We start from the raw sequence: 13,636 nt of genomic DNA on the forward strand, positions 1-13,636 counted from the left end.
TAGAAATTTGAAGTGGAAAATTAGCTGGAGCAAGGGGAGGTCAGGAAGGGGTGAGTGACTAGATGTAGGGGTCTAGGGGAGGGGGAGGCACAGGGACGGCTGGGAGGAAGGACCAGATGCTCAGGCACTGGGCAGAGTGGGGTCCAGATGACAGGACCTGCATTGTGGCTGAGGGCTGATGCTCCCTCTGCCCTTCACTGCTCCACCCCCTACTTAGGTCAATATTTATGTGTCCTGGACCTAGAGAGGCCCCTGGACTCACCACTGTCCCAACTAAACTCTCCCTGTCCCGCCTTCCCCACCGCCCGCCCCGCTGGCCAGTCCCCACGCCCACACACCCGAGGCTGCCTCATCTGGCACTGATTATCTCCGCTGCTGCCGCTGCTGCTGCTAAACTCAGCTGCTGCCTCTGCCTCAAGGACCCCGGCGCCTCTCCCCCCAGCCATGCTGCCTGCTGCCACAGCCTCCCTCTTGGGGCCCCTCCTCACTGCATGGGCCCTGCTGCCTTTCACCCAGGGCCAGACCCCCAACTATACCAGGTAGGTCTCTTGGCACCTTCCAGATAGCTTGAGTGAGCTTCAAAAACCCCTGATTCCTGGGGGTTTTGCCTGTGGAGCCCATGGATTCTTTCACTAATGCACCACCCCCCCAGATCTCCTATAGCCCCAACTCTTCCCTGGTCCCCATGTTCTCCCTCCCTACCTGCAAGACTACTATTTCCTGTGGGTCACCAGTGCCCCCCATTCCTCCACCCTTTGTCCCTCATCTTCTAAGTCTTCCCATCCACCCAGACCCTTGCCCACCCCTCACCCCCCACCCCTATGGAACCTGAGAGCACCAAGACCTTGAACTTGCCTGGTAGCTGGACATCTGGATTCCAAGAGAGAATGAGAGTTGGGGGGGGCTGAGAGGGGGGAGCGAGGGGGAGACTTGGGAGTCAGATACTCAAGTAGTTGAGAGCAGGGCAAAGGTTGGGAGCTGGGGAAATCTGGTCTCCAGGTTCAACATGAGGGCCATTGCTGCTGCTGCTCCTCATCTCTCCGCCCCCTCCCCCCCATGGCTTCGTGGCTGTGTCCACATCTGGAAGTAGTTAGGCGGCTCCTGTCCCCGACTGCCAGGCAGGGCGAGGGGGGAGAGTGAGGAACAGCCTGAGGAGGATTCCGGGAATTCCTATTGGGGTGGGGGTGGGGACTGGGGGGTGTTGGAGAGACAGCCAAGTTGCTGGCCCCACTTGTTCCTAATCCTCTCAATCCCGGCATGGCTGGCTGAGGCTGCCCCAGATTCCCTAGGCCTCCATCCCCCTGGCTTCCCTCCCTGCCCGCCCCCCTCCGTCCCTATCCTTCCCAAGCTCTCTTCCACTCATGGCTGATGCCTCTTCTGATCTCCAGACCTGTGTTCCTGTGTGGAGGGGATGTGACCGGGGAGTCAGGTTACGTGGCAAGTGAGGGTTTCCCCAACCTGTACCCCCCCAATAAGGAGTGCATCTGGACAATAACGGTGAGAAGTTCCTTCCTATCACTACCCCCTTGTTGTAGACTCCCAGGCCCAACTAAGGGCACCTCAGTCTGCCGGCCCCCTGCTCCCACCACCTCCCATTCCTGAACCACCAAGCCTTATCCCCTGTCACTGAGGGCAGCAGTGCCCATAATAACACGGGGCAAAGGGTCCTCACACCTTACTTAAGGTCTGCTTCTCCACTTCCAGCTTCATTCCCAGTCCTCCAATCTCTCCAGGACCTCAGGTCTTGTCCCGTGCACAAGCCAAAAGCTGCTGCAGAGCCCAGGTCCTCTGCTCTGCACGCTGATGGGGTCCCTTCCTGTTCAGGCCCAGTATCTGTATGAAATGCTTGGGGAAGGACAGGTACCCTCTGCCTGGGTTGTGTGTGGCCTGACTTTGCAGGTCCTCTTCCCTGTCCCCGCCTTCAGGTCCCTGAGGGCCAGACTGTGTCCCTTTCCTTCCGAGTCTTTGATTTGGAGCTGCACCCCGCCTGCCGTTATGATGCTCTAGAGGTCTTTGCCGGGTCTGGAACCTCGGGCCAGCGGCTTGGACGCTTCTGCGGGACCTTCCGGCCTGCGCCCTTAGTCGCCCCCGGCAACCAGGTGACCCTGAGGATGACGGCGGACGAGGGCACGGGAGGACGAGGCTTCCTGCTCTGGTACAGCGGGCGGGCCACCTCAGGCACTGGTGAGACCTCACTCGCCTCCGCCTCCCCCTCTCCTGGCCCCGCCCCCGGCGCAGGCCCCGCCCCCAGCCTTAACCTCCACCCCCCAGCCGAACCCCAAGCCCGAGAGCCTAGGGCCCCCATTACCTCCCTTACCCTTTTTCCTCACTAACTGCCCCTTCAGTCCCTCCTCCTCGTCTTCTCTCCCCCCTCCCGCTCCCGCCCACCCCCTCTTCCAGGCCCCCCCCCAGGCGCGAGGCGGAAATGGGTCACCGACCCGCGGGTGGAATGGGCGGCCTGGGGTTACTGGGACGGTGAGTAACAGCCCGCCCCCGTCCGCAATCGGGCTCCCTTAGACGGGCGCGAGGAGGCATTCGGGCTGGGGGATTAGGTACCCCCGACCCGGAGCCCCCTACACCCAGCCCGGGGCTCCCGATTGCGGTCCCATCACCCCCCTCCTGGCGGTAGAGGTCTCCCCTAAATGTTTAAGGCAGGAACCTCCCCAAAGAGGCTTCTGGGGCTGTGTCCCAATTTGAGGGCACCCTCACAACGTGAGGACTCCCCAACCTGCAAGAGGGACTTCTCCGCCGGACCGGGGAGATGGGATCTCCCAGGGGAAGAGGAGCGGTGTGGCCGCGGGTCAGGGGGAGGGGCGAGAGGGAGCGTGTCCTGCCAATGCCTCCTCCCCCTTCCAGCGCCCACCTGGGCGCCGGGCGGTCCGAGACTCCCCTGAGCCCTGCTTCTCCAAGCCCCCTATCTGCTAACCAACTCCCTCTTCCGTACCCCTCTTTTCGTCCCCTCATGCTGAGACCCAGACATCCGAGCTTCCAGCACAGGCTTCCAGCCTAGCGCTCTCCTCGAGCTGACCGAGGGTCTCCACCGCCTCCCACCCCCACACCTCTCTCCCCTCCCCAGAGCACCAATTTTGCGGGGGGCGGCTGGAGAAGGCCCAGGGAACCCTGACCACGCCCAACTGGCCCGAGTCCGATTACCCCCCGGGCATCAGCTGTTCCTGGCACATCATCGCGCCCCCGGACCAGGTACCGAGCCCCTGCCCGGGCCGCCCTCGGGGACCCGGGCGGCGTCCTGCAGCATGCAGCCAGCAAAGATTTATTGACCATCTGCTGCTATGTCCCGATCACTGAGCTCACGGTGGTAGGGTGCGAAAACAGACCCAGAACTGCTCGCGCTCAAACAAAAAATGTAAAATAACACCTGTGACGAGTCTTACGAGAGCGAGGTACACGATGCTGACACATAAACGGTGTTTTGTGTGTGTAAGTGGCGGCAGTGGAGGTGGATGCTGTGTCTGTTCCTTGAGCGTGAGCCAGGACTAGACCTTGCCGACGAAGGCAGACGCCACGGAAGGGTTCCCTTGGTGTGTGACCCTCCGAGCGGTGGTGTGACTGCTTTAAGAAGGGAGCTCCAGGGGACGCGGGAGGGGAGAGAGGAGATTGCCGCGAGCTTCCCGGGCTCCCGGAGGAGGCAAGAGGTGCAGAGCTTCCGCGCCCTCGAGCCGCCCGGGGTACCGCCGCGCAGCCTCCTCTCTCCCCGCCGACAGGTGATCTCGCTGACCTTCGGGAAGTTTGACCTGGAGCCCGACACCTACTGCCGCTACGACTCGGTCAGCGTGTTCAATGGAGCCGTGAGCGATGACGCCAAGAGGCTGGGAAAGTTCTGCGGCGACACCGCCCCGGGGTGAGGGGGCGGGACCCGGGTGGTTGGCGGGGAGGGGTCTCCACCTCCCCAGGAAAGGGAGTGGGGCTGAGAGACCTGGCTTAGATGAAGAGGTGAACACCTGCACCGGGGACCCCCAAGATGGGCGGAGCTAGTTGGGGACCAGGCAGAAGACCCGGTTTGGCACCGGGACGGGTCCACGGATGGAGAGGCGAGTAGGTCCCGCGTAGTCAGGTAGCTGGTTAAGACTAACCCAGGGCAGAGGTTACAAAGGCCCGCCTGACGCTTCCCACGGTGCCCGCCACCCGCAGTCCCATCTCCTCTGAAGGGAATGAGCTCCTCGTCCAGTTCGTCTCTGACCTCAGTGTCACGGCCGATGGCTTCTCCGCCTCCTACAAGACCCTGCCGCGCGGTGCCGCTGCCGAAGGGCAGGCCCGGAGCCCCGGGGAGGATGCCCGGTCCGGGGCCTCGCTCCCCAAGCCCGGACCCCCACCTGTGGAGAAGCCAAAGGCCTCATCGGAGGCTCTAGCACCTCCGGAAGCTCCCAGTGAGTCTGGGAAGGGGGAGGAAGGGACATAGACTGAAAGGAGCCATTCCAAAGACCTCCCTTCTGAACTCGTTCATTTATGCACACATTTATGCTCTGGTGCCTCCTCTGTACTCAGGTCTGGTACTGGGTGTGGGATCTAGCACTGGATAGAGCTCTGAATGAACTAAAATTAATGAGACCTTTAGGAGGAAAGGGGTCCTTCCTACCTGCCCATTGGGTCCCCCTCCACAAACAGCACCCCCCTCCTTCCTAGATGTGCCCAATGTGTCCTGCCCAAAGCAGTGCCGAAGGACAGGCACCTTGCAGAGCAACTTCTGTTCCAGCAGCCTGGGTAAGAAGCCCCATCTGCCAGCTTTGCTCCTCCAGCAGCTCTAATCCCACTCCTGTCCCCAAAGTCCCCCCTCCTGGCTCCAGCCCTGACCTGGCCTCTGTCTCCAGCCCTGACCTGGCCTCTGTCTCCTCAATTCTCACCCCCACTCTCCCACAGTGGTGACTGCGACAGTGAAGTCCATGGTTCGAGGCCCAGGGGAGGGTCTCACTGTCACTGTCAGTCTCATTGGTGCTTACAAAACCGGAGGCCTGGACCTGCCTTCTCCAATCACTGACACCCCCCTGAAGTTGTATGTGCCTTGCAAGCAGTGCCCTCCCATGAAGAAAGGTAACAGATGTGGGAAAATGGGGAGGAGGACTTAGCCTCATGAAAATGATAGAATCTGAAGGACTCTGACGAGGAGGTACATCTACAAGGTCACAACAATGCACTCTCAATACCTCCCTTCCCTCCCCTCCCCCAGGAGCCAGTTATCTGATGATGGGCCAAGTGGAAGAGAACAGAGGTCCTATCCTTCCTGCAGAGAGCTTCGTGGTTCTCTACCGGCCCAACCAGGACCAGATCCTCACCAACCTCAGCAAGCGGAAGTGCCCCTCCCAGCCTGGTCGGGCTGCTGGGTCCCAGGCCTGAAACCCAGGCTACCTTCCTAGCCTGGAGCCCTAGGGACTCCTTTCTTATCCAAATAAATGTTTCTTGACTGAGGAAGGGGTCACATTTCCATTTCTATGGTCTGGGGGCCCCCTAAGGAGATTTCATTCATTCGTTAAATTCAACATGTTTCAGAACAATCTTTTCAGAATGCAAGACTTTGTCACCCCTTTGCTCAAAACTCTTCCCCTGTTTTCAACACACACAAATACACATACACACACATGGTAACTATGTAGATGTGTTGGTTGTGTTAATTAGCTTGATTGTGGTGATCTTTTCATAATGTGTACATAAATCCAAATATCAAGTTGTACACCCTTTGGTTTTTTTAAGATTTTATTTATTTAGGGACCCCTGGGTGGCTCAGCAGTTGAGCGTCTGCCTTTGGCTCAGGGCCTGATCCTGGGGTTCCGAGGTTGAGTCCCACATGGGGCTTCCTACATGGAGCTTGCTTCTCCCTCTGCCTAGGTCTCTGCCTCTCTCCCTCTCTCTCTGTCTCTCATGAACAAATAAAATCTTTAATAAAAAAAAAGATTTTATTTGTTTGAGAGAGAGCACACGCTCATGCACAAGGAGGGTAGGAGCAGGAGGGAGGACAACCCCCACTCCCCAAGCGGGGAGCCCAACTTGAGGCTCGATCCCAGGACCCTGAAATCATGACTTGAGCTGTTAACCAACTTGGCTCAGTTGAGCCACCAGGAGCCCTTCAAGGGCAGTTGTACACCTTAAATAGATACAATTTGTATATGTCCTAAGACATCTCAATTAAGCTATTAAAAAAAAAAGAAAACCTCTCCCATAGGTTCCCACTAGTCTCAGAATAAAATCCAAAGTCCTACTGAAGACTGAGTCTCTACGTGATCTGCATCCACCCTCCCACCTTATCTCATCTCTGACTGTTGTCTCCCTTAGAAGTGCTGTTCCAGTCTCAGTGGGTCCTTGATCATTTTTAGTACCTTCTGCTTCAGGGCTTTGCCTTAGCTATCTCCTCTGTCCAAAATTCTCACCACGGATCTCTCATGGCTCGCCTCCTAACTTCAATCAGATAGATCTCAGCATAAAGTTCATCCTAGTCACACATTTGTTCCTTCCAAATGGCAGGCTCTCTGGAATGAACCAGAAAACAAAGTGTCTGCTCTTATGGGGAGGAAAGTACATTCTACTGGAGCAGAGATAAGTAACAAACATGGTGTCAAGTGAAACTGTGCTGAAGAAAACAAAAGCCTGAAAGGATAAAGTGGGTTCTACATTTGTTGGGGCGCTCAGGGAAGGCTTTGGGATAAGATGAACTTTGTTTTTGCTTTACTGCTAACCACTCATGTGCCCTGGGGTGAGATTCTTCATCTTCCTGAGGCCACTTCTTTTGTGAAAGGAGTTAAAGATTCAGTGGGATGATGCAAGTGGCAGGGTTGGCAAATCCTACTTCCTTGTGCAAACATGAGTGATTTCTGAGTCCCATGCAGGAAAGGGAGACACAGGAGAGAAGTCATGGGCTCAGATCTTGATGCAGGCAGTTTGGGTACAGAGATAGATCGATAGATAGACGGACTGAGCGTTCCGGAGACTTGGAAAGGAAAAGAGCGTGAGTCTCATCTTTTCTGGGGTTTTTATTGGGGATTGTTGTCTGGTGTGCGTTGTCCTTTCAGGCATCCTGGAATTAGAACAACGGTAGGACGCAGGTGTCTTTCATGTCACTCATTCCCTGAAGCTGGGGGGTCTTGGCCTGGAGCTATCTAGTGCCAGTGGTCTGGAATAGGCACATGATGGTTAGCAGGTAATTCTTTAGATATCACCTATAGTGCTGGAAGACTCCAAAGATATCATCTCTTTGACCCTTATAAGGAGGCCATATATGCTTTTTACATTAGGAAGCACGTGTAGAGTGGGGTGGATGTGCAGGCCCTAGCAAGAATAGAAGCTGGAAAAGAAACAAAGGGGAAGGGACGCCTGGGTGGCTCAGCGGTTGAGCGTCTGCCCTTGGCTCAGGGTGTGATCCTGGGGTCCGGGGGTCGAGTCCCACATCGGGCTCCCTGCATAGAGCCTGCCTCTCTCTCTGTGTCTGTCATGAATAAATAAAATCGTTAAAAGAAAAAAAAAGAGAGAGAGAAAAGAAACAAAGGGGGAAAAAAAACGGCTTCAGGAGTGCCTGAGTGGCTCAGTCAGTTAAGTGGCTCACTCTTGATTTCTGCTCAGGCCATGATCTCAAGGTCCTGAGATCCATCCCCACCTCGCCCCAGGCTCCACATTCAGCGGGGTCGGTTTCAGGATTCGCTCTCCCGTTCCCCTCCCACTCGTGTTCTCTCTCAAATCTTAAACAAAAAGACTCTATTTCATGAGGTCTCTGTAGTTTTCCTGTCTGAATCCTACTCCAACTGGAAGCAACCTCGCAACTAGTACTGTGGAAAACGGCTGCGATTGCCGCAGAGGCTTCTAGGAAGGCCTGGGATTAAAGTAGAGAAAGGGAGCTTCCCCACCGCAAGTGATTCTAGCGATTCGGAGGTCGCAACCGGGAGGGAGGAACAAAGCCCAGCGGCCAGCTACCCGGGCTAAGGACTTCCCTCAGTTACTCTGGGCAGAGCTTTCTGGCCGGAGTCGCCCGTAAAGTTTTGCGTCACTGGGATCTAGCCAATCACGTCGTTAAGCTCGCCAATCGGAGTACACTTACGGCGGAAACGCGGCCGCCCCAGCCAATGACAGCGGCCGTACGGCGGAAGCGTCGGAATGGCCTCCCGGGAAGATGGCTGCCTCGGTCCGGCCACAAGTTGATTGGCAGGTACAGTGACCAGAAGGTAAGCCTCATAGCATGTGCGGCTGTTCGGAGGCTGACGCACAAAGGAGCTGCGGGCGGAGCTCAGGGAGGGGTCGGAGGCACAGATAAAAGCCTCTAGAGAGCCGGAGGAAGGACGGTTCCGGAGGGGGGCGCTGCGGCAGGCGGGGTCTGGCCGGAGAGCGGGGACGCCCGGAAGGGGCGGGGCCTCCGGCGGGGCAGGAGGGGCTTCTGAGGTCCGGAGCCGAGCCTGCAGACAAGGCCCGGGTTGGGAGCAAATAGGGGCAGGGTTTATGGGGTGGGCGTGACCATGAGGTGGGGCTTGGGGCGGGGCCTAAAGGGACCGGGTAGAGCCCGAGAGGGGAAGGGTTTGGGGGGCCCAGGCCTGGTCTGCGGGAGCCTCATTGAGCGGGCTTCCGACGCGGCGGCGGCAGGATCAGACCAGGCCCCGCCCCCTGAGCATTCCGATCCCTTTCTCTCCTCTCATTCCGATCCTTTTCTCCCCTCTTGTCCCCCCAGCTCTAGACTCCAGGCCCTGTCCCCTGAGCTCTGCCTTCGTATGTCCACCGTTCACAGCCTGCATGCGCCGTGGGGCGCCCCAGGACCAGGAGCTGGTGGGCGCGGGGGCTCCTGGGCGGGGGTCCCGGGGCGCCCCTCCTCCCTCGGGACCTGTCCCGGTCCTCGTCTTTCCCCCGGACCTAGTATTCAGGGCGGACCAGCGGAGTGGACCCCGGCAGCTGCTGACCCTCTATAACCCCACGGGAGCTGCGCTTCGCTTCCGAGGTGAAGGGATGGGCACCTCATGCTAGGAATCTGGGTCTGGCGGCCGGACACTTGGGGGGAGGGGCTGCATGGGCTGGGGGAGCGAGATGAGTGGGGTCAGATAGCCAACCTTGGTGGACTGGAAAAGTCATGTCCAGCCCCGGGGTAGAAGGGAAGGGAGACTCTAGTGTCCCTCCACGGGCTAGCTTTTGTAGGGTCTCTGAAGCAATAGTCGGTCTGTGTCCCTTTATTCCTCAGTCCTGTGCACAGCACCTGCCAAATACACGGTGTTTGACGCAGAAGGATATGTGAAACCCCAGTCCTGCATTGACATGTGAGTTGGGGTGGAGGGGCCTCTTGGAAGCCAGGGGTCGTGGCCCCCTTTGAATTACCGTGCTGGTGATGGTGAAGTAGGGCTTAGCTGATTCTCCTCAGTCTTTTTCCCTACCTCTGTTTGCATCCCTAAGGGAAAGGCTCCTGGGAAGAGGGGAGGGGGGCTGGATCCACTTGGATCACTGCCTGTCACTCACTTCCTTTCAATGGGCCTCTTTCCTATATTGGGACCAGTGTGATTCGCCACGTGGCCCCTATTCCCAGCCACTATGACGTCCAGGACCGCTTCCGCATTGAGCTGTCTGAGGAGGGAGCTGAGGGTCGAGTGGTGGGGCGCAAGGACATCACCTCGGTTCTGAGGGCCCCAGCCTACCCACTTGAGCTCCAGGGACAGCCTGACCCAACACCCCACCCAGGACCTCCTTCCTGGACAACACCACCCACGGCCAGACATTTCCCAGAGAGTGAGTTGGGGGATGGGAATTCTTGAGTTCTTCAGCATTGCCCTAGAGATGCACTCAGTTGGAGTTGAAGGGGTCTTCTGGTTCCATCTTTCACTTTTTGGTCATCCTTAGGAGCTGAGATTTTATATCAGGTTAGGCAAAAAGCAGACTTTGTAGTTTTCCTGGTTTCTGGCTTCTTAGAAAAGTTCTTCCTTAGCTGTACCTTTTTTTTTTATTTTTAAAGATTTTATTTATTCCTGAGAGACACACACACACAGAGAGGCAGAGACACAGGCAGAGGGAGAACAGGCTCTATCCAGAGAGCCCGATGCAGGACTTGATCCCAGGACTACAGGATCAAGCCCTGGGCTGAAGGCAGACGCTAAACCCCTGAGCCACCCAGGGATCCCCACCGGGCTCTAACTTTAATACTTCCTATCATGTGCCAGCTCAGCTCAGTTCAGTAAGAAACCTGTACTGTACCAAGTTGTGGGCTGTATATGGGTCATAGGGCTCCTTGCCTGGTGGACATGTACACAGGAGCCAGTAACAAAGTCAGGGTGAAGAGGGAAAAAATGCTGAGGGATCACAGGGGAGAGGGTTTCTCATGGTTGTGGGAACAGAGGCTCCAGGGAGGAGAGGACACTTCCAGTATGCCACCTGGGAGGCAATAAAAAAACAGAGATGTCTCCTATCTCTCGCTTCCTCCCTGGAGGATGTTGAGCTGGGCAGGAGGGGGGCTGGAGCTTCTGATGAGCCTTTTTTCCCAGACCGCCACCCACAACTGGCCACCAGCTCCTTCCTCCTCTTCCTGCTGACTGGCATAGTCTCTGTGGCCTTCCTGCTGCTCCCGCTCCAGGATGAGCTTGGCAGCCAGCTGCCTCAAATCCTGCACGTCTCTCTGGGACAGAAGTTGGTGGCAGCCTACATCTTGGGTGAGCACAGTAGTGGCTAGGGGCGTGGGGGCCAGCAGGAAGGCTAGTAGACTCCCAGGGCTGCTCACACCGCCTTGCTTGTCTTTGTCCCCTCTCCAGGACTCCTCACCATGGTGTTCCTTCGGACCTGAGCTTCCTGCTCAACCTCCAGCCCCCTCCTAGGGCAGGGATGTGGATGTGCTCATGAGACAGCCACTGTGATGCTCATGCCTCGCCTCAATTCCTACTCCCTCTTCTTCCTGCCCATCCTCCCTCCCCTAAGGACCCAGGGATTTGTATTGTTTCGAAATTGAATAAAATAAATTTTTGAAATTAAACAGAATTGGAGGGAGTAAGCTCCTTTCTTCCCAGTTCCTCCTCCTGTCCGCAGGGCACCCAGGAAGTGGGGGCAGGGAAGGGGCCCAGTGAGGATAGAGAAGACCTGGGTTCTGGTCCTGATGCCACATTGGAAAAACTGTGACCTTGAGCAAGTCATTGAACTTCTCTGAGCTTCTATTTCTACCTCTAACACCAGGGAATTGGCAAGCAGGTTTTTCAGGTCCCCCTTAGCGCTAAAAATAGGGTCCTGTCCCTAAGCTGGTGTATTTAAACTATAAATCCTGCCTCATGCCACCCACTGCAGAAGCCCAGTCTCATAGTCTTGAGCCATCAGAGCCTCTTGCCAGGGTTACCTAGATGCTTCCAATACCCGAATCCTTTTCTGCTTCTTGACCCTTTATCTGCTTTATTTTGTCTCTCCCATTAAGAGTTCAACTCCAGGAAAAAAAAAAAAAGAGTTCAACTCCGGTGGGTCAGAAACACCAAGGTCCCTGCCAAGATTGAGGGAAATGGCTTTGCCTGACTTACCTCAACTTAACCAGGCAGGAGAAACTAAGCACGGGAAAAGAACAGGAGCCTTGAAAAGTGTGTCCAGTCCTCTTCCAGATGCAGGGCAAGGGAAAAGAAAGGAAGAGGGCCAGCCAGTGACATTGGTGGTTGGGGACAAAGTCAGCAAGATAATGTTATGACAGACTCAGTCTGTTCTCTGCTTCTGCTGTCACATCTCCTTTGTCCACCTCTGCTCCTCTTGTCTCCTTTTAAAAGGACAGTAATGATGACATCCCTCCTCTCCTCTAATTCAGGATCATCTCCCTATTAGTGTGCTAGGGCTGCACAGATGTGGGGGAGGCCTCAACAGCAGAAATTAATTTTCTCACAGTTCTAGAAGCTAGATGTACAAGATTAAGGTGTCAACAGGTTTCCCCTGAAGCCTCTCTTTGGCTCGCAGATTGCCCCCTTCTCACTGTGTCTTCATATGGTCCCCTGTGCATACACATCCCTGGTGTCTGTGTCCATCTTTTTTTTAAGTAGCCACCACACCGAGGATGGAGCCAAACATAGGGCTTGAACTCACAACCCTGAGATCAAGACCTGAGCTGAGATCGAGCCCAACACCTAACCAACTGAGCCACCCAGAGGCCCCTGTGTCAAAATTTTCTTATAATGACACTGATCAGATAGGATTAGGCCCTCCCTAAAGGATTCATTTGAACTTACGGGCCTATCTCCACATACAGACTGAGGTATTGGGGGGTCAGGGCTTCAACATATGAATAGGGGTGGGGGGACACATTTCAGCTCAAAACACTCCCCATTTCAAGATCCTCAACTTTATCACACCCATAAAGTCCTTTTTGTGTAAGGTAGCATTCACTGACAGGTTTTAGAGATCGGGATGTGAACATCTTTTTCCATACCATTATTCTATTCACTACAAGGAGCAAATGGACAAGATGAAGGATGAAGAAACCACTCTGGGAAGTGTGTTCTGGACCGTGTGTCAGAGGAGCAAATAGTTGAGGAGGGTCTGACCCTGGTCCAGGCTCCTGAGAACCGTCAGGCTCTGGAAGCTCCTGGGGGGGTGGGGCTTAGAAAGCAGAGTTTCATCCTGGAACCCAGGGTGGGAACTGTCATGCCATAGTGGGAGCAAGAGAGGACCAAGTAGGGGTACCTGGGTGGCTCAGTGGTTCGGTGTCTGCCTTTGGCACAGGTCGTGATCCTGGGGTCCTGGGATTGAGTCCCATATCAGATCCCCACAGGGAGCCTGCTTGTCCCTCTGCCTAGGTCTCTGTCTCTCATGAATAAATAAAATCTTTAAAAAAGAGAGAGGACAAAGTAACCCAAAGACAAGCCCTGGGATTTATGCAGCTACCCTGGGAGTGAGAGCCAGGGCTGCAGCCTCCTGAGATGTGATTAAGGGTAAAGTGGTGCCAGCAGCACTTGGAATTCCCTGCCCTCCTGCAGCTTCTACCTTGATGGACAAAGACTGACCACAGGGACCCATGTGGAGAGAGGTCCCAGGGCGGGCCCATCTAACAGGTATGTGACCACTGCAGTCTCCCAGGACCCCATGCTCAGGTGTCCCTGCATTTGGCAGTTAATGCTCTGTGGTCACCATCTTGAAATTCTCAATGATCTGGGGTGCCTGGGTGCAGCTGTTGAGCATCTGCCTTTGGCTTAGGGCATGATCCTGGTCCTGGGATCAAGTACCACATCAGGCTCCCTGCATGGAGCCTGCTTCTCCCTTTGCCTGTGTCTCTGCCTCTCTCTGTGTGTCTCTCATGAACAAACACATAAAATCTTAAAAAAAAAAGAAAGAAAGAAAGAAAGAAAGAAAGAAAGAAAGAAAGAAAGAAAGAAAGAAAGAAAGAAAGAAGGAAAGAAAAGAAAAGAAAAATTATCAATGATCTTTACCCTTGAATGTATGTTTTGGAAGCAAAACCCAATGGGACAATGGAGAATGTGCTGGGGGTCCTGCCTCCCCTGGATGGCTTCTCACCTGCCAAGCTCCGTGCCCCCACCCAGAGATGGCTGTTATGCTCCTTTCCCAGCAGGGGCCTGGGCCCAGGCACAGGGAGGTTCTGGGTGACAGTCAGGGTCTGGCACATGCGCCATCCATACCAAGTTGTGGGGCAGAACTCTTGAGTGCCTATGGGGCTCTGCCCCAAGGTATTTCCCTCTGAAGATCTGGACATTAAATAGCAAAT

The 13,636-nt window shown here is 55.6% G+C and overlaps 2 protein-coding genes across 5 annotated transcripts; both read left to right on the forward strand.

Annotated features, from left to right (window-relative positions):
* Positions 1-360: 360 nt before the first annotated feature.
* Positions 361-5,420, forward strand: PCOLCE (procollagen C-endopeptidase enhancer). Of its 2 annotated transcripts, XM_055340306.1 has the most exons (10): positions 361-539; positions 1,389-1,497; positions 1,926-2,184; positions 2,401-2,475; positions 3,077-3,201; positions 3,723-3,859; positions 4,150-4,385; positions 4,642-4,719; positions 4,876-5,046; positions 5,183-5,420. In XM_055340306.1, exons 1-10 carry the CDS (start codon positions 445-447, stop codon positions 5,347-5,349), a joined length of 1,452 nt encoding a protein of 483 aa, XP_055196281.1. In that variant the 5' UTR covers positions 361-444; the 3' UTR covers positions 5,350-5,420. The 2 variants fall into 2 exon arrangements, with proteins under 2 accessions (XP_055196281.1, XP_055196283.1); XM_055340308.1 differs by lacking the exon at positions 2,401-2,475.
* A 2,642-nt stretch (positions 5,421-8,062) lies between these two features.
* On the forward strand, positions 8,063-10,932 carry MOSPD3 (motile sperm domain containing 3). 3 transcript variants are annotated; one of them, XM_055340558.1, is made up of 6 exons: positions 8,063-8,159; positions 8,657-8,920; positions 9,158-9,233; positions 9,467-9,696; positions 10,446-10,610; positions 10,710-10,932. In XM_055340558.1, exons 2-6 carry the CDS (start codon positions 8,719-8,721, stop codon positions 10,739-10,741), a joined length of 705 nt encoding a protein of 234 aa, XP_055196533.1. In that variant the 5' UTR covers positions 8,063-8,159; positions 8,657-8,718; the 3' UTR covers positions 10,742-10,932. The 3 variants fall into 3 exon arrangements, with proteins under 3 accessions (XP_055196533.1, XP_055196534.1, XP_055196535.1); XM_055340559.1 differs by lacking the exon at positions 8,063-8,159 and adding an exon at positions 8,295-8,404; XM_055340560.1 differs by lacking the exon at positions 8,063-8,159 and adding an exon at positions 8,355-8,373.
* Positions 10,933-13,636: the final 2,704 nt, after the last annotated feature.

This window comes from Nyctereutes procyonoides, unplaced genomic scaffold (genome assembly GCF_905146905.1).
Source record: "Nyctereutes procyonoides isolate TBG_1078 unplaced genomic scaffold, NYPRO_anot_genome, whole genome shotgun sequence".
In the NCBI taxonomy this organism is placed as follows: Eukaryota; Metazoa; Chordata; class Mammalia; order Carnivora; family Canidae; genus Nyctereutes; species Nyctereutes procyonoides.